A 20,890-nucleotide genomic window follows, 5' to 3' on the forward strand; every position below is an offset into this window, starting at 1 on the left:
AGCCAGCTGTATCTGCCAGGGTTCCGCCAATCTCCTGTGAAGGGATGGATAGTTAATGTTTTAGATGTTTCAAGCCAGACAGTCTCTGGTGCCACTGCTCAGTTCTTTTGCCACTGCTTAAAGGCAGTCAGACTCTGAGCCCCTGTGGCCTGAGTGCCCGGAACCACCCTAGTTCCCCAGAGACCCAGGGAATGACCTGGCTGGCAGGCAGCTGCTTCCCCTGGTCCTCACCTGACTGTTACCTCCAGGGTCCCCGCCAGCCCTGAAATTCTTTGAATCTGTCACTAGGCTTGGCATTCGGCATTTGGAGTTAGGCTGTCCCATGTCAGCTGGGAGGATGAAATTGAAATCCCATTGGTATGCAGAGATGGACCCCTGCAGCCCCACGGTCTAGCTCCTAGATATGCCCTGTTGGTCCTTTTCTCTCTTCTCCTTACATGTGGCCATTCCCAGAGTCCCTGTCCTTTTCTCTCTTCCCTTTAGAGTTCTCCTGAGAGCCTGTCCACACCTAGTCTGATCTGTGATCAAGGAGGTGCCCCTGGTCTTCAGGGCCCCACCTGGATCCCAGACGAACCACAGCCAAAGCTGACAGAGGGTTGGCCAGGGCTGGACGCTGCTCCCGATGGGCCTCCTTCAAAACCTCAGAACGACCACCAGCTCCCTTCCCCTTGATCCCAAATTGTGTCCCCTCTTCAGCCCGTTTCTCTGCTAGCAACTCTCACATTTGTTTCTGCCACTTGCTCCCTGGCCACTCGACTGTGTTCTCTGCCTGCAGGCTGGGCCCTGTTCAGCCCATCTGGAACAAAACCACTCAGATTTATATTTTAAAGCTCTATTTTAAAGTCACACACCTACTTATAAACCATCTGTGAGTCCCATTTAAATAAAGCTTCGAGGCCACACAATCCAACAGCTCCAGCTGTTACTGGCTTTTTGGGGCACTGTTTCCCTGCGTGGACTCTGCACCTGCACTGAGGGAGACCACCCACAGTACCCACTGTTCTCCCAACTCAGGTCCTTCCTCAGGAACTGCTCCTCTCAGTCTCTGAGAGTTGAATGTCTTCTGTCTTTCCCAAACCACTCTTGACCCCAATTTCAAGTCCAACCCCTCCAGACATCTCCCCACACCACCGAGGTGGATGGCAGCTTCTTCAGCCTCCTTGCACCGCAGCCCTGAGTTTGTAGCCCTCTCGTCCGTCCCCTGGGTCACATATCACCCAAAGGTGGAGGTGCGCCTGCTGGTCTCCAGGCTCCCTGACTGCTCTGTGACCATGTGTCCCCTGAATCGTCTTGTCCACTGCTGATGTCAATCAATACTGACCACGTGAAGAAGAGTGGGTGAGGGAATGGTGCTGTTTCTACCATTCCTGGGGAGAAGATCCTTTGTGTTTGGGGGCTGGGGTTTTGTTTTGTTCTCTTTTAAGTCATTTCACAGACTGGCACAGACACATATTTTACAGGCGAGTCTTAATCTTAACAAAATCAGCAGCAATGAGTTAAGTACAAGGGAGGGAGGCCTTTTCCCAATGACCTTATGCTTAAAAAAATTTAAGAAGTCATAGTAAACTACAGAAATAGTTTATGTAATCAACAATCCTCAGAGGAACTACATAAAAAATACTTATGCTCTATCAGTGCAAAAGTGGAATATGAATGTAATTGTATTTATATACCAGTTATGTGCACGTATGGGTAAGGACCACGTGGGCAGAATGTGAATACTCCAAGAGGATGAACTTTCAGATATATTTGTTGTATTAAGATGTTTCCCCCTTATGGGAAAAATTTAACATTCTTTATTCCTTTCACAAAATAATCTGGCCCAAAATATTTTTTTAAGTCTAAAACAGAATATTTACCAAAAAGAAAGAGAATTGTCCAGAAAGCCATTACTTACACATCATAACTCCAAAATGTAGTCACTTTCTACCACCTCTAAAAAGCTCTCTGGAATCTTCTTTGCCTCCTCCCCCATTTCCTGCATGTTACCACGTGTGTCCATTAGCCTCTCCCCACAGGGTCACTGAGTGGCTGTGGCCTTCTGTTGCATGCTGACTGAAAGCTTGACCACATGATTATTTCAGAGATTCGGTTCAACAAGGTGGAGTTCTGGGCCACATCACCAGACTAGGGGAGGAGAAAGACAAACAGGGATTTAAATAAACACCTCTTATTTCAGAAGGTTTGCTTTTTCACAAACATCTAGATTTGAGAGCTTCTATAATCTGTCCTGGTGATGCTAGTGGTAAAGAATCCAGCTGCCAATACAGGACACTCAGGTTCCATCCCTGGGTCAGGAAGGCCCCTGGAGAAGGAAATGGCAACACACTCCAGTATTCTTGCCTGGGAAATCTCATGGACAGAGAGCCTAGTGGGCTACAGTTCGTGGGGTCTCAAAGAGTTGAACCCCACTTAGCAGGGACCCACATAATCTACCACAAAGCTGATTTCAGTTACAAAGGAGACCTGCTTCTTTCCTGACTCTTACTCCCCCATGTCACTGGAAATGTCCCCCATGTTGCCAGTGGGTAAACCTGGTTCTTTCTGGCACACTGGGTCGTTTGTGTGTGCGTATGTGATTGTGCCCAACCAACAAACACAGGACTTCCAAAACGTGGGGCCTGGAGCTGCTTCACCAGAGCTTGACAGAACAGTTTTTTCACCCAAAGGAGTGAGCTCAAGTGTACCCAGACAGGTCCCCAGACAACAGCTAGTACTTTAATACAGGTTGTTTTTTTTTCTTTCAAGTTCTGGGGGAAGGGCATGATTTTCCTTCTGCAGCTTGTCAACTGAAATTTTGTAAGAATTTTGTCAGTCGACTTCCTGTAATAACAGTAACAAGGGTCGCCCTTCAGCACCCACTGTGCCCAAGCCTGGCTGCAAGGCCAGCCCCTCCTCTGTGGGTGGGAGGCGGGGGTCGGCCCCGGTGATGGGGGTGCGCAGTCTACAGGTACAAAACACGACCAGAACGGAACCAGGCGGAAAAAGATGGACTTTGCAGAAGGGGCAGCAGGTGTGGCTGACCTAAGCCATCTGGTGGGAAGCGACACTGCGCGGATGCCCTTTCGCCTCTAGAGGATCCTCTGTCTGCCGACTGGGTACAAACCAAGGTCTCCCCGGCGGACTTCAGAGAGGCTGGTCCTCCATCCAGGCCTCTCGAGTCGCTGCCACTTCTGGGTCAGCAACCCCGTTAAAAAACGAGCGATCAGATGTTTAAAAAGATTGTGTGGAAACCGTGCCAGCAGCGCACTCAGCCCTCCCCCCCGCGGCCTGCTCTGAGGAGCCAGTCAGCTCTGTGGCCAGTCCGGGCCACACCAGAGCCAGGTGCTCCGCGTACCCGGGACCCCGCGCATCCGGGACCCCCAGCGTTCGAGACCCCTGTGTATCCAGGACCCTCACGCATCCGGGACCCCCAGCATCCGAGGACCCCACGCCTGCTCTTTGGCGCAGAAGCAGCCTCACCCCCGGTGCAAACCACCCCCTCGCCGGCCGCCTAGCGCCTCCGAGATAGTGACTCTACCCGGGGTCACGCCTGTTGGAACCTCGGCCCAGGGACCCCGAACACAGCGCTGTGTCCACCGCTCAGCCAGACTCGGACTCGGTGGTCTGCGGAACCGCGGGAGAAAGGCTTACACCCTCCCCCACCCCCACCGCTCACTGAGCGGGAGACAAGGGTCCCTGACTGCAAGTTCGCCCCGCGCCCCCGTCCCTCTCCTTCCCCATCCGTCTCTCTCTGCCATCCGTCCTGTGTGACCGCGGGGGCTCCGCGAGGGCTGTTGTCCACCCCCGCCCCCTGCAGCCGCACATGCGCCCTGGTTGGGGGAGGGGCGGCTGGGACCCACGAGCAACTCCGGACACACCTGGTTCCTCTCTGGGGCGAAATCACGACCTAGGTGAGGAAGGGGCGCACCTTGACTTGGCACAAAAATTAGCTAATTAATATTTACGCTCCAGCTGAAGCTCAAGTGCATGTGTGCTGAGTCGCTCACTCCTGTCCTACTCTTTTGAGATCCCACAGACTAGCCCGCCGGGATCCTCTGTCCATGGGCTTCTCCAGGAAGGAATACTGAAGTGGGATGCCATAAAGATGACTCTTAAGTACGCAACCATGGTGGGGAATGGGGTTGGTGGCGACCAGCTGCTGTCGCCAGGATGGAGGGAGACTGCCCACGCCAGCCGGTTGGACCTGGTGCGCCCGTGGCCTGCAAGGGGCAGAGGTGGGTGAGGGGCCAACACTGAGGTTTCCTAGAACCCTGACAGCCTGAGGCCTGAAATTCAAGAGGCGCCAGCCCCTTCCTTCCTCTCCCTCCGCCGAGGCCCCACACTGATATGGCAAAGGGAAGGGATGCAAAGGTAAGGGTGCAGATCCTGAGCTAGCCTGGCAGAGACCACCGGGTTCTGACCCTCCACCTCCAGTCAGTGCTCCCTCCTGTCCTGTTCCTGGGCCCATGTCTCCCTTTCCTTCAGTCACCTCACTTAGGGGAGAAGAGAGTCACTCCTTGACAAATGCACCTAAGAGGTAAACTTTGAGAACTTTTATATCTGAGCACATTCTGGTAGTTTGAGATAACGAATTCCAAACTGGAATAATCACTTTTTGTCGGAATCTTAAAGGCACTGGGGCATCGTTTTCTAACTTGAAGCACTGCTGTTAAAAAGCCTGACACTCCCACTTCCTAGCCTCTGTTTGTGGTTTTTTTGGATTTTTTTTAAAAAATTCTGCCTCTGGGGAACCTTTTAGAATCTTTTCTTCACATGCAGATTTTTCCCCAGCAGTGTGTCTTGGTCTGAATCCCTAAAGTGATCACTCTGTGGGCTGGGGGCCCTTTCACCTGGAGTGACCTGCACCTCCTTCCTCCCCTGCACTTTTATTCTTTCTGTAAGTCTGCCTGTTTCACGTTGCACCTCCCGAACCTTGAGTTTTCTTCTTACTTTGCCTTTCTTCATCTTCTTGCAGGACTTTTATGAACATCTTCTCAAACTTATTTACTTGGTATTTCCAGTATTTTTCATTTTCTTGTCTGACATTCCTTTTCCATAGCCTGTTTATTATGTTTATCTTTTCCTGAATATCACTTCCAGTTTTCTTCTTTTTCCACTGCAGTTTTTCCCCCCACCTTCCTTTTATTCTGATATCCATCTTCCCTGTTGAAAGCTTCCCTCCTTGCTCTAAAACAAGAAGACACCTGACAGTAGGCTGCAGACACAAGTAGAGGCTCCTGCCAGGTTCAAGGACAGCTCACAGTGCACTGTGGGATCTCTGCCTCCCACCCTGGGCTAGCCTTTTTTCCAGAGAGGCCGCCTGTAGCCTGCCCTCCAGCCTTCTGGGCGCCAGACCAGGTCTCCCTCCAGCCTCCAACTGTCACACATGGTGCCTGAGGCCCTGGGTCTCACCCTCCCCTAAACCTTCAGACCCCATGGGTGTGGGGAAAGTGCATTGCAGGGGAAAGACTTCTTTTAGACTCTTAAACCACATACTGGGGCAACTCTGGTGGCTCAGATGGTGAAGGATCTGTCCACAAAGCTGGCGACCTGGGTTCGATCCCCAGGTCAGGAAGATCCCTTGGATCTTGGAGAAGGGAATGGCAACCCACTGCAGTATCCCTGTCTGGGACAGTCCATGGACAGAGGAGCCTGGAGGGCTATGTCTGTGGGGTCACTTCTACACCCAATCTTCAGGCGATCTTGCTCCTCCAACTTTGAGATGCTGGGGCATAAATCACTAGCTCTGTTGGATATGTTCAGCGTCTGGACACCACAGTGCAGTGACTGAACACGTGGTGTCTGGAGCTGCCCGTAGGAACCCTGGTTCCGTAACCTCCTGGGTGCTGAGCTCACTAAGTTATTTGGCCTTTGTAAATCAGTTTCTCCATCTGCAAAGTGGAGTAATAATACAGCTACCCCACAGTGGCTCATAGAGAGAGCCATTTTGCAACCCACAGCCCAGATCTGGCCCACAGCCTGTGTCTATAAACCCTGTGGGCTAAGAATGGCTTTACATTTTTAAAAGGTTGGGGGTGGGGGTGGGGGAGCACCAAAACTATTGAGAGGCTCACAAAGCCTAGGGGACTTCTCTATAAGTCCAATGGCTGTCACTCCACATTCCCAATGTTGGGGGCCCAGGTTCAACTCCTGGTTGAGGAACTGAATCCCACATGCTGCAGCTATGACCCAGTGCAGCCAAATAATTTTTTTTAAAGAGCACCTCCTCCCAAAATAAAATACATGAAACCGAACAGATGAATTTTGCAATCAACTTTGATGATAGTGAACAGACTCTGAAACCCAACTAAGCAAGGTGGACACTCCCCCAAAACCTTTCATCCCCCTCATTGTAGGTGTTAGGAAATCTTATTCTCAATTGCATTTTGAATATTGTCAGTAAAAAATGTGTGGCAATTTGTTTTCTCTTCTAAGTACCTACACACTATGCTCCACATTGCCTAAGATATTGATCCTCTGGTCCTATTTACATGAGTTTGCTGACCTCTGAGCTTAAGAATGAGGGAAAGTATTAGAGACGTGAGAGGAAAAGGTCTGGAAACAGTGAGTGGATAGAGCAGTGGGTGGGGTGCAGGTACCTGCTCCAGGTGGGGTGTGGGGCTGTTTGTGGCCCCAAGTCTGTCTCCCTACCTTCCAGAATGTCCTGCAGCTCAGTCTTTACTCCTGCCTGGGTATCTGCTTACAAAATACCTGTTCTATCAACAGCAGCAGCTCCCAGATGACTGGGGTAGACCAGAAGTGGCCAGCACGGTTGAAGGAGCACACTGCCTGCAAGATGACCTAAACTGGGCCCAGCTGCACCCCTTACTGAGTCAACACTACTCTGTGGGCTTTCCCACAGAAAGGCGACTAGTGACTAGCTTATCCCCATGGCCACTCTTGAGAAACAACATCCTCAAAGTCATGCAAACAGGCAGTGAAAAGGCCCATCTCAAATGAGCCACATGCCCCTTGGTTACAGCAATACATAAAGACTGTGTCTGTACAGTTCACAGTTCTCTGGAGCTCGACGTAAGTGAACGGGAGACTCCAGTTAATGAGTCCTTCCACAAACGTAGGCTTCTTTAGTTTCCCAAAGGCAGGCTTTCCAACTTTGAAAAGCATGTTCCAATACACAAGTACAAAACAATCTTCATAAGAAAAATGCCTCTATTGGCTTCTATTCAACTCTTCCATCTCTTCTAAAGGAAAAGTTAGTGAGGTTTTGACTGTAGATCTTGGGTTTTGAACCCAGCTCTCTGGGACCCACTCCGAATCTACTAAATGAACCTCCTGGAGACAGGTCAGAAATCTGCATTTTGAGGGCTTCCCTGGTGGCTCAGACAGTAAAGCGTCTGCCTGCAATGCAGGAGACCCAGGTTCGATCCCTGGGTCAGGAAGATCCCCTGGAGAAGGAAATGGCAACCCACTCCAATACTCTTGCCTGGAAAATTCCATGGATGGAGGAGCCAGGTGGGCTACAGTCCATGGGGTCACAAAGAGTCGGACACGATTGAGCGACTTCACTTCACTTCAGTGACTTCTAAGTATTTCTATTTTGAACATAACTATGAACCACCAAACCTACATCCCAACTCCCTCAGCCCTCATAGACGAAAGGTCACAGGCAACCAGCAGCTCCAGAGAATGCAGGGCCGATCAGACTGACTCCTGGAGATGGAGACCAACGTTCAGAGGTGAACCCAAAGCAGGTGCTCTTTCATGGATGATGGGTCATGCTTCCCACAGGTCACATTCTAGGTGCTTGACTTTAAAAGTGCTTACAATCAGTAATTCACTCAACAAATGTTTATGAACACCCTCCCTGTGCAGGGTTTTTGCAGGTGCTGGGGGTGGAGCCGGGATGCACACTCACCTCTGCCTGTGACCTTATCTCTGGTGAGACACTTGCTCCTGCCCTGCGGCCCCCTTGGGAACCTGGGGTGGGGGGGGGAGGCCATAACCGAGGCAGGCAGCCGGGAAGCCAGTAACACAGTATGGACCTGGCCTGGCCTACAATCAGGGTCAGAAAGCTGGGCTAAGAGCAGTCTGTATAAATTACTTGACCTGTGTATTAAATTTTATTGTTTAATACAGGTGATTGTGTTCAGTAAGGCCCATGGCTCCATCTTATTTTGACATTCCATCACACTTTCCCTTCTCCCCAGGTAGACCACACCTTTTGAGCAGAGGTACTGTGTTCCCAGCACCTTGCTTAGGGCACCTGAGAGAATAATAGTCACTTGAGAGTGTGTGTTGGATGAATAAACAGCTCTGGGACATAACATGAGGCACTCGAAAAAGGTTTTTGAGCACAACAGTCATGCTACAATATCTGAGGAAAAAGGAAAATAAAATCAATTGTTCTTAAGCTTCAGAACTCAATGATAGTTCTACAACTGCCAATGTATCTATGCCTGTTCCCTGCTATTTTCAGTAGGCAAATTTTACAGAAAGCTTTCAGCTACCTCTACCCAACTGAGCAACACGAGAAAAAAAATACTAGGTGTTTCATTGAATGAAAACAGTAGATCTGCCATTACTTTTATTACAGATCTGCAATCCCTCATCAGCAACTCTGAGACCCCAAGTCTTTTGTACTTTTGGCCCTGTTGCACAGCATGCAGGATCTTTGTTCCCTGAGCAGCAATCAAACCTGTGCCCTCTGCACTGGAAGTGTGGAGTCCTAACCACTGGACTTCCTGGCAAGTCCCATGGCACATTTTTTTATTTTTTAAAGAAAATTCTGGATTCTAAATCCTTAAGAATTTCTGATGAAGAGGTACAGTATACTTACAGTTGTATAAACAAAAAAGCAACTGAAGCCTGGGGCTGCACACTACTGCCACCTGCTGACAGCAGCTTAGAAGCACAGACGTAATCAAAATGGAAAACTTGAATCTTGCACACAGGGCTAGAACAGCACACTGGTGACTTAAAAAAAAAAAAACACGAAACCTGAGATTTTTTTTTCTCCCAAAACCAATTGCTATGAAATAAATCCTCAGTGGTTGAAGCAATATATTGGATCTTAATGTGTTCCATGCACATCACACAACCTAGAAGCTGTTACCTTAGTTGCATGTGGTTCCACAGTTTGGTATCGCCTCTGACTCACCAGCGCTACCTGCCCCTCTGGGCTCTGTTACAAATTGGTCTGGAAGCCACAGGTGAGCAGGGATGCCACCAAAATGGAACCATTTAACTAACCAGTAATGGCTCCTGACCACTTGCTACAGAGCCATGAGCAATGTCAAGATTACAGGAATCTAAATAAACCACAGGTGGTGGTTGAAGTCTATGCAGACTAGATCTTAACAGTACTATCAGACAATTTCCAAGTACCCATAATCTTCTCTGCTTTAAACCATCATGGATATATTCCCTAGTGCTCCTCAGTTCAATATCCTTACAAGTATATCTTGTTTACCCTCAAAATTGTAACCTTTGGAACCCTATCTTCATCTTTTACTTTCTCTTCCTAACTACCATAGTTCGCAGTAGCTCTCTGGCACAGAGAAAATATGAACGAAGATCTGTGGTTTAAGTTTTGTGATAACGAATTTCCATATGCTAAGTGTACCTCTGACGGGTTATCTAACAGGATTCATAAAACTAGGTCTAATGCCCTTTGTGTTCAGGCTATTTTAGGAAAGACTGCTCCACTCTCCAAAAAATATGTTGCTAAATAAATCATATGGATGCAAACATAAATCTGCAAAAATTTAATACAAACTCTTAAGTATAATATTAACCATACTTAATTTGAAATTCCACAGTCAGAAATCCAAGGCAAAGCCTTCATTTTACAAATAAACTGAGACCCAGACAGAATAAAAGACCCGGTCCCTTATTTATTCCCAGAGCTGACTGCTCTTCCCCTGGACCCCAGGAGGATCTACATCTGCTTCATTCAACAAAAACAGGGACCTCCAATGGTATACCCACAGGGTGTGTGGGCCCCTCTGGTTCTACTCCTAATATACACTTGATTCACAGATTAAATCTTGGTTTCTCTTTTGTTCTTTTTTTCTCAAAAGGTCTAAATTCATGGACCATTTAACTCGGTAATGAATTAGGACATTACGTGTCCAGATATTAAGAACTTTCTCTTGTCCAATATCATTTTCAGGCAGTAACCGCAATTTACTTGCAGCACCCCTCTAGGATCTAGCTTATAAGTAATGGGGGGGGGGGGGGAGTACAAACTGAGACACCATTTTAAGTGTTTCTACTCAGACTGACACAATTTTAACCTGTTCTGGACATCAAATTCTAATTTGTAAGATTTTGTTAGTGGTATCATTTTCAAGCATGCTATATACTCAGGAATGGAAAAAAAAAAAAAGTACTTAATATTGGGGGAAAAAACCATTAACAACAACACAGCAGAATGGAATAACTGAAATCCAAAGAACTGCTCTAAAAATGAGTATGGGGCTTACTGAGGGGGGAAATCCAACTGTATTATAATTTAAGAAATTTACTCTCTAAAAAACGTTTTCACGCACTTTCGTGATCACATTGTTTGAGGGAAACAAGATAACCGTGCAGGCAGTGTTCACTTGGGAACATAAGTGATACGTGTGTAATAGTACATTCTGGAAATAACTGGAAAAATAAAAGTGTAAATTTTTATAGTGATTTGAGACTGCAAAACATTTAAGATTTCAGGTTAAATGGACCAGTATTAAGAGTAGTACAAACCAAAACTGTACAATGTTATCAATTCTCTATCACTGTGACCCTTAACATGGTGCGCATACAACCACCCTAACCGCAAGCCAGTCGCCCAGGACAGAATGAGACCCCGTCAGGAGGCAGTAACAGACGTGTGACGCACAACACAATACACAGCCTCCTCTCCCTGTCTCAGTGTGTGTAATCCGCTGGTAACAACTCCACACAGCAGAGAAAAATTAGGTACTATTTAAAATAATGTACTGTTATGGCCAAAAGAAGAGTTGAGTTTCTTGCCTAGAAAAGTCCTTTAATATCTTACATTACCCAATACAGTTAGAAGTCTAGATAAAAAGAAAAGTGTTAATGAAGATTCAATTTTGCATGGGAAAGTCACTTTTCTCAATATGAATAAAAACTTTTTCATTCATTCATTTTAAATGGCAAAATCTTCAGAACAGAAAAACAGAGCATCTCCAACAGCAATCTGAAGGCAACAACGTTATAGTTATAGGGCACTGTCATCAGAACCACTGAGGAGCAAAATGAACTATCATTTCATTGCCCCTTTCTCACGGTCATGTAGGACCACAAACCAAGGAGGTCCAGGAAGCAACAAAGTGTACTCCAGGTGAAGTGGTTTCACAAAACAAACAGTCCTCACAAAATAGGATTATTTTCTTCTTTTGCCCCTGAGAGTCAAGTTAACCAGTCCTTGGACTGCAGTCAAGACAAAGACAGAAGTTCTAAATCCTCAATTGTATCAACACCAGAACTATGTGGACATTTCTGTTGAGAAAAGGGGGAAGCCTTTTTCACAATAAAGAGAAAGAAAATAGCAAGACAAGGTGCTATGAATAGTGGGGCCACAGCAGGATGTATGGCATTTGGTAAAACACACATGAGGTGACATTTAAGGAAAATGTTATTGCTCTAGGTGGAATACAGCACCAGCTCAAAGAATAAAAGATGGTTAGAATTCATCTCCTTTAATCAACATGTGTTTATAGGAAAAGTGCTTAAAGGCATAGCTCTTAAAAAGGTGAGGATGAGAAAAATTTTGTATTATTGTAAATGTTACCTACTTCAGTAAACAATGAGCAATCTGTATCTATTTAAGTAAAATCAGATTTGCTGTCAATCTGACTATCAAATCCACAAATATAAAACCAGTTAAGGGACAAAAATGTTATTCAAACTTATAAAACAAGTTATAACCTTATAATTTCTATGCCAAAAATATTTCTGTTAATTATTGCTTAAATATACAGCTGAATACACTCGTGAAATTTCCCAAATCATGACTGAGGAGACTTTTTTCTGAACACTAACATTTATCCCAAGGAAGAGAGAAATGTTTAAGGAATGTACAGACACTGCTTAACCACTGTAGAAAGTAGCCCAATTTCCCCCAGTTTTAATAATGAACATCACTCTAGTGACTCAGGAACTGGAAACAAGACCATGTGTTCACACTCAAGCTCTATGAAGTCGAAGCCAAAGGATTTCTTCAAGATAATCACAGTTGGCACATTCTCAGTCTAGACAGTAGGATGTTATGTAAACTTCCTTGTTCTAAAAGAAAAGGTCTGAATGGATAAATCAACATGCAGCAGTACAAAGCTTTTTAATGCAATCTTCTATGAGAAGTAATTAAAAAAGCCAAACAATCTAACATGGAACGTGATTTCCTTCGAGACACACTTGATCCATTAGTCTCCTTCTCTGCCCTCCGATCACCTGAACTGGCAGTCATTGTACTACTACTCCTCAGAGTGAAATGGCTCCTATCTTATTTCAACTCACTATTTTCCATAATGACGGTCTCAGGAGTGGCATTTCTGAACATAATTTTACCTAGCATGAGGGCAGGTACGAAAATTCTCATAATAAAGTTTTAAAGCTACAGAGTCCTATCCAGGGACCCAAATGTGATCTGTGTTCTCAAGGGCAGAGGAAAACCAATGCTTATATAGTGAAGGGGCACTTAGGGTTGATATAAAAAACAGAATTTTATATTTTCATCAGATGTTTTTACAAAGAAAATGTCTCTATGACATATTAACATCATCCTTTATATGTGTGCGTGTACACAAACGTACACACATACACCCACACACATATATATACAAGTGTGTATATGTACCTGTGTGTGTATACATAAAAAACAATTATTGTTTGGGATGCTACGGAAAGCCACGAGTGAGGAAAGGACACCAAGGTTTTAACACAGGGAACAGAGAGGTCGGCCTGCAGTATGGACTCATGTAACAGTTCACCAGCATCCACACCAGGATCAATGGCGTTCCCTCATCTCTTTTTGGTACAAAAGATGGTATCTCTCTACATAAGCTTGTAAGGCTTTAGGAACTAAAGCATAAATCAAACAAACAAAACCCCCAGAAAAACAAAACAAAAACCCCAGCCCATTAGTTTACAGTTTATTTTAAAAATTCTGAAAGACACTGCAAGTTCTAAACTTTTAGTAGGTGCTCCCCACACACAACCATCTGGTCAGAAACCCAGCAGAAGAGCCCCCTTTCCAGGAAGCTTTGCAACAGCAGAGTGGTGCAATATGGATGTTTCTTACTACAAGAAAAAATTATACATGGCACATTCTCATTCATATTTTGTAATGTAAAAAGTTACAAACATACCTAATCAAATAAATAATAATAAAAAAAAAGAATTTGAATGTATTTGTAAGTATCCTAAAACCACTACATAGAATAATGGCAACTTCACTCACAGATTATTTACATGGTAGTACCCGGTGTGGGTGCACTGCTACAAAACCCAGAACAGGAGGAGTAAACCTGAAATGTTTCCATAATGAAGATCTAGCAGCATGACTGCCTAATGCTGTTATCCCGACTGCTTCTGAATCCTTCCTTTTTTTAGTCTGTGTCTTCATCCAGTTCATAATTGTCTTTATCATAAATATCTTTTACTAAAAGAACCCGTACAAGCATGTTTTCCAAGGTGTTTCGGTCCAGTGAGGCGGACGAGTACCAGACAGGGCTGTCTGCAGAGCTAGAGCATTCTGGTTGCAAATAAAAAACATCCATTCTCTGATTAAGATTCTGTGGACTTTGGAAGAAAGAAGAAAGTCAATTTCACAGTATATATAACAAAATTCCTCACAACTTACTTTTTTCTTTCAAGAATAACTCTGCTACCATTGCCACATTACATGGGCAGACCACATGCATGATTAACTACATTAAACATTCTATCACTTGAGACATTCTGAAAGTTAATTTCTATAATAAGATTATTTTCCCACCATAATTTAAATTCTGTATTTCAAAAATAAATAAATAAATAAATTCTGTATTTCACCAAATCCAAGACACCATTGATAGAAACATTATTTTTAATCTTATTTTAATACTGCCATTAAACAAGTAAAGCACTGCCAATTATAATTCTTCAAGATTCATCCCAGTTCCAGAGACAGAATAAAATATGACTGAAAGATCCAAATACTGGTGTAGCCACACAGGGCTACCCAAAACCACCTGAAATACTAATTAATAAAAATAATCATCCTAGAGGTGACATTACTGTTTTTATGGTTCTTGACAGCTAACCTGGGGACAGTTTATAAAACTGATTACCTAAGAAAATACATGTCTGAGTTCATGTTTACCTTTTAAAAATTAGAGAGTGCATATATAAAATAATGAACAAGCATAAAATAATTTGTGATCTCTAAAAATTTCACTGGCTGCAAGAGAGACTCAAAGTCCCAAACCTTACAGTGTTTACTGTCTGACCCTTTACAATAGCAATAATTTCCTTAGTAGAGAGCAATTTCTTAACATATGCTTAGGAGATACAAGCTGGGTGCTTTATAATAACAGGACTAAAAATATTATAATTGAAGTAAGAAAAGAGAAAAATTTTAAAAAGGATCAATGAAAAAAAAGTCACCTCTTGGTAATGATAAATTCACAGCACCTAACTGTTACTACCATTTAAAAAAATCAAGTATCATAGCAACCCACTCCAGTATTCTTGCCTGGAAAAGTCCATGGACAGAGGAGCCTGGCGGGCTGCAGTTCATGGGGTTACATGACTGAGCATGTGTATACGAGGGTGGAGGGAGATGGGTTGGTAGTAATAAAGTGGTAGAATTAAAAAAAAAAAAAAAATCAAGTATCATAAACACTCACCTCTTAGACAAGTAGCATTCAAACATTTTCACAGGACATCTAGAAGGATTGGCTGTATTTTCAATTTGTTCAAATACTGGCTCATCATCTTCATGTTTTCTTTTTCCAGTAGTAATTTTATCTTAAGAAATAAAAATCACATAAACTCTCTACGACCAGCCTTCAAGAAAGGTGACCCGACTCACTGCGTTCATTCCCACTGCTCTTACACCAAAGGACGGGACGGGTTGTGCTCAGAGCCAGAAGCTGTGGCTTCTGGTAATTCCTAATTTTAACACGACCTGGGCTGTCTTATCTTATGGAAGCGACAGTCCTTGAGTTCTTAACAGGGGACCCATATGGCCTCTGGTCAGGCAAGAAGCAGCTATCCCTGCCACAGCTAATCCCAAACGAGACCGGTTACACTACCTTCACTATCTGTTCCGCACAAGGAAGACACTTGGTACCGAAGACAGGCTTTATTTTCCATGGTTAAAGGGTTTTTTTTCCAGTGCCTAAACACAGTGCCAAAGGAAAGCCGTAAGTGCTGTTCCACTGTTTTCAGGCCAAAATACTTAGTGTTAAAGTAGAACAGGGTGTTCAGAAGAGCTACTGGAGAGTGTGATCCTAGCTGTTTTATCCTCCAGAGATAATCTTCTTCAACTCGAGAAAATATTGACCCTTAAATAGAGAGAAATATTTTTAAAGAATTACAATAAACAGTTTTCCTGTAACTGTCTAGGAACAGATAGTTAATTCAAGAACAAACCTAATCCAATCCTCCATTCACTCCAGGGCAACTAGAATGAATTTCAGCATCCCCTACGCGGCTCCGAAACAACACAGAGCCAGAACCACAACATACTACACAACTAGACCCTGGGGCCAGGCCTGGGGTCTGCTCCTGGTCTTCCAGGTGACGAGCAGACTGTGGTCAGAAGGGGATTTAAATCTGAAGAAATCCTGGAAAAAAACAGGTCATTTCCATTCAAACAAGCTTTCTTTATATATCTAAAACAGGTTTCTAAGAAAAATTTATATCAGAATCTCTACTAAAGGGCTTAAGAAACAAAACATCCAGTTTCTTTCTTATTCCAGAGAAATTGAGTCACATTTATTACAAAGTTCTTCATAAACACTAGTTATCAATCACATTCAGTTCTAATTCAACAAAGGACAATCTGATGCATTCATGAATAAGTATTCTGTAATTTAAATTATTTCTTATTTTTAGCCACACTTTCTATAAAAACAAGGAGATCCCAGCAGAAAGTCATTGACATTGTATTTAAAAGAGCATTACCGTCTGGAAGTATGCTTGGTTGCCAACTTCGGAGTATCTTATTCAATTCTTGCTCAAATGTCTGGTATCCTGGATCAATAAATATGTTGTCTTTTCGATTACTACCACACAAGTACTATTAAAAAAAAAAAAAAAACCTTGAAGGAAAATCAACTAATTGTATATCACTTATACTCTTTTATTTCCTAAGAAAAAAATAAACACCTTATGTCTCTCCATTAGCACACTTATAACACGGCAAATTATCTTTATCTATATACTTAGGAAACGAAAGAAACGTAAGTTACCAATTAATCTGTTCCTGAAAACACTGCAAGCTAAGGTACACACCTAAGAGCTCAGGAGGTAAGAGGATGAGAGCCTTTAGTCTGTCAGGTAAGAACAGAGCAGGTGGCTCCACTGCTACATGCAGGGCCCAGGGGATGAAGGGTGAGGCTTGGGGCAGGAGTTGGCTTCCCATACCTGTGACGGCCTCACCGAGCGGTCCGAGAGGCTCTCTGTACTCCATTCTCAAGTCAGTGCAAACTTATGAATCTTATCACCTCCTATGACAATCCTTAACAGTGAAGGTTGTTAAAGAATGATGTAAACACCAAAGTCCACCTCCAATGAGTAAAAATAAAGTATAAGGGAAACATGTGACAAGAGCACAAAGCCTGGGAGGTGGGAACCAAGACCATGAGAGTGTCATGTGTATAACAGGGCACGAAGACATGGAGGGCGAAAATGAGTCACTGAAGATGCATGTTGTAAATCCATTGGAAATCATGAAGATGCATAAAAAATAAACCAATGGTGGAGGTAAATGTAACCAAAACTGTATGCAGAGCAGCTAAGAAAATCCTTTACAATTCCCTAGTATTTTCAAAAAGGTCAGTTTTCATTCCAATCCCAAAGAAGGGCAATGCCAAAGAATGTTCAAACTACCATACAACTGCTCTCATTTCACATGCTAGCAAGGTTATACTCAAAATCCTTCAAGCTAAGCTTCAACAGAATGTGAACCAAGAACTTCCAGATGTACAAGGTAGGTTCCGAAGAGGCAGAGTAACCAGAGAGCAAATTGCCACCGTTCATTAGATCACAGAAAAAGCAAGGGAATTCCAGAAAAACATCTACTTCTGCTTCACTGACTACATCAAAGCCTTTGATCATGTGGATCACAACAAACTGGAAAATTCTGAAAGAGATGGGAATACCAGACCACCTTACTTGTCTCCTAAGAAACCTGTATGGGGGTCAAGAAGCAACAATTAAAACTGGACATGGAACACCTGACTGGTTCAAAACTGGGGAAGGAGTACATCAAGGCTATATATATTGTCACCCTGCTTATGTAAATCATATGCAGAGTACATCATGTGAAATGCCAGGCTGGATAAATCACAAGCTGGAATTAAGATTGCCGGGAGAAATATCAACAACCTCAGATGATACTACTATATGTCAGAAAGTGAAGAGGAATTAAACAGCCTCTTAATGAGGGTGAAAGAGTAGAGAGAAAAAGCTGTCTTGAAACTCACCATACAAAAAACTAAGATCACGGCATCTGGTCCCATCACCTTATGGCAAAACAGAAGGGGGAAAAGTGAAAGCAGTGACAAGATTTTATTTTCTTGGGCTCCAAAATTACTATGGACAGTGACTGCAGCCATGAAATTAAAAAACACTTGTTTCTTAGATGGAAAGCTACAACAAACCTAGATAGCCTATTAAAACGCAGAGACATCACTTTGCCAACAAAGTTATGGTTTTTCTAATAGTCATGTACGGATATGAGAGTTGGACCATAAAGAAGGCTGAAAGCCGAAGAACTGATGCTTTGGAATTGTGCTGGAGAAGACTCTTGAGAGTCCCTTGGACTGCAAGGAGATCAAACCAGTCAATCCTAAAGGAACTCAACCTTGAATATTCATTGAAAGGATTGATGCTGAAGCTGAAGCTCCAATACTTTGGCCACCTGATGCAAAGAGCTGACTCACTGGAAAAGACCCTGATGTTGGGAAACACTGAGGGCAAAAGGAGAAGAGAATGGCAGAGGATGAGATGGTTAGATAGCAACACTGACTGAATGGACATGAATTTGAGAAAACTCCGAGAAATACTGAAGGACAAGGGACCCTGGCGTGCTGCAGTGCACAAGGTTGAAAAGAGTGGGACACAACTTAGCAACTGAACAACAACAACCCTATTTCAAGTACATTATTTCTGCCTTGCTTGATAAGCCAATAAACCCTTGTTACATCTTTGAAGCAAAACATTTTTCTCGAGAAGAACTGCCATAACAACCTTCCTTTACAACATTGTATTTCAGAGCTGTGGAATTACTGACCTCCTGAATTCCAAGGCAGAGATAGTAGATGCTATCGGGTGCATAGTTCTCCCCATTGGGCCTTCGGATCTCATTGACAAAGTGGGCCAGGCCATAGTCCAGCTCAGCCGTGGTGTGAGAGAGCAGATCCTCTTTCAACTTCACTGATTTAGCTAAGAAAAGAAATTTAAAGTAATTGCTATTTATCTGAAGTAATTGCTATTTGTTAGAATAGTAACTGCTGTTTGTCTGAAGAATAAGAAACCTTCTGAAATCACTTTATTCTATAAGAATTCAAATGTGTAAAAAAAAAAAAAAAAGAATTCAGATGTATTTTAAGTTCCAGTCATCCTTTTCAAAATCAAAGGTGGTGGGTAACAAAAAGTCTGATTTTAAACAGGAACCAGTGAAGACAAAACCAGAGCACTTACGAGGTGTCAGCCCGTCTAACACCAGAAGGTCTTCCTCGAGCCGCCTCGTCCGGACCCAGTGTCTCCAGGCATTGACCCCATACGCATACTTGAAAGGGAAGCTGCACTCGGAATTGTCAGAGCTGTCGTCGTGAGACTGGTAGCCTGACACCGCCTTCCTCTTGGTGCCCTGGTCATGAAACACCATAGTCACATCTTCTCTTCCTTAAGCCTATTTATCTCATGATCTATTTGATCTATTTATCTCTATTTATCTTATGTAAGCCATCTCTCAACAAATGCATATTATAGAGAGCTGACTGGAACTTCTGATTTGAGAACAGCTACCTATAGCATGAAATCTTTCTCCAGGAATGCTGTATTTCTGCATAAATTACTTTGTACAACAAAATCATATTAACTTTTGCTCTGAGTTGAGAGTGACAGATGATGAAATAATAAAGACACAAATAATAAACTAAAGATTTGAAGTAAGAGGATTCCAAATATTCATGTAAGAGAGAACTAAAGAACTTCTCCCAGACTCCACCTCAGGGAATAACTCAGTGCCTCCTGCTTCCCTGATGTACTGTTTGCCACACAAAAACTTGAAATTTGGATATAATCCAATTCTCCTATCTTCCCTCTTATTCCTGAGCTTTTAGTGTCAGATCCAAGAAACTATGCCTGACACAAGTTAAACAAGATTTAGGCCTCTGTTTTCTTCCCAGAGTTCTAGTTCTTACATCCAGGTCTCTGATTCACTCTGTGCATGGTGTCAAGTACAAGTCCCATTTCATTCTACCACAGGCCTCGCTCTTCTTTCAATTTTTCTTTTCTTTATGGAGAAATTTGTGAAAGTCATATGTTTCTTTTATTTAGATCTTGCTTTATGTTGGAAACCAGAAATACAGAAAGTTGTTAATAAAACATTCAGAATAATGATACCTGTTCGTTTGTTTAGGCCTGAGAGTCCTGAATGACTGAACTGTCCAGCCCATCTTCCTATGTGCTGGAAGGTTTCACAGAGACCAGACATAACCAACTGTGAACCTAAACTTCACCAAAAGTCACAGGGGGAAAAACAGCATCAACTGCTGTAAAAGTAGTGAATTTACTTTTGTAGAAAGTATGTCAAGCCTTTACTCAAGACAAAAATAAAAAATAAAAGCTAAATTGCAATGATATTCCCTCTTCTATGAAGTTACAACTATAACAGGAGATCCTTTACTTAGAAATGAAGTAATAAAAACTTTACCTTTAAGCCATTTTAATCCTGGAAGAGGAAGTACCTTCCCACATTATGGTGTACAACTGAAACTCACTACTCACACAGATGTGATGTGAGTATAAGAACACCATCACGATTCATACCTTTTTTTTAGATCGAGGTCTAGGCTGTTCCTCATATTCTTCTCCAAAAACAGGTGGTAATAAAAACTCATTTTCCATATCAAGCTCCTCAGCAGCTGACAATCAAATCAGAAGAACTTTCACTCCAAACATAATAGCACAGGCTTGCGTCACATAAACTCAACCAACAAAAGGACCAATCCCTGACTCTGCACAATACCACGCACAGGGCAGCCTGTGCTGGCTGGAGAACCAACCATTTCTCTACCTAACCTGATCTATGAGATCTGATAACATCTGTTCAGACTCTTAAAACAAATATATAATGCACATCAACATGGAATTCCATGGAATGTGTGATAGAAAAATTACTAAAACCTGAATTTCAATTATAAGATCTACATAATCTCATCACAAATCTGTTTCAACCTATTACATCTTTTCCGAAGTTAAACACTTTACATCGCGTTCAGTACACTTACTGGCTGTAAGTAGATTAAGAAAAGAATGAAAAACAGAACACACTTCTTTTACAACGAAAGACCTAAAAACATCTTCATTCCCTGTGAAGGTTAACTTAATTTTCAAAAAGGTTTTAAGAAAAATACTATTTTATTTAAATTTTTAAAAAGATGCCAACACTTCTTTACTCTTTATCTCCAAAAGTTCCTATAATGAAATAGTTTTAAGGTTT

The 20,890-nt window shown here is 43.1% G+C and overlaps 1 protein-coding gene across 4 annotated transcripts in view; it reads right to left on the reverse strand.

The window, feature by feature from the left end:
* Positions 1–13,088: 13,088 nt before the first annotated feature.
* The window catches only part of ZMYM2 (zinc finger MYM-type containing 2), a 61,437-nt gene continuing 53,635 nt past the window's right edge, over positions 13,089–20,890 (reverse strand). For all 4 annotated transcript variants that reach the window (XM_065902360.1, XM_065902358.1, XM_065902359.1 and 1 more), the window contains 7 exons: positions 20,218–20,312; positions 18,865–19,033; positions 18,455–18,606; positions 16,123–16,237; positions 15,249–15,500; positions 14,841–14,961; positions 13,089–13,752 (listed from right to left, as the gene is read on the reverse strand). In XM_065902360.1, the coding sequence (XP_065758432.1) occupies positions 13,560–13,752; positions 14,841–14,961; positions 15,249–15,500; positions 16,123–16,237; positions 18,455–18,606; positions 18,865–19,033; positions 20,218–20,312 (1,097 nt within the window). In that variant the 3' untranslated portion in view covers positions 13,089–13,559. The remainder of the gene's footprint in view (positions 13,753–14,840; positions 14,962–15,248; positions 15,501–16,122; positions 16,238–18,454; positions 18,607–18,864; positions 19,034–20,217; positions 20,313–20,890) is intronic.

The sequence above is a fragment of the Muntiacus reevesi genome, chromosome 11, assembly GCF_963930625.1.
Source record: "Muntiacus reevesi chromosome 11, mMunRee1.1, whole genome shotgun sequence".
Lineage (NCBI taxonomy): Eukaryota > Metazoa > Chordata > Mammalia > Artiodactyla > Cervidae > Muntiacus > Muntiacus reevesi.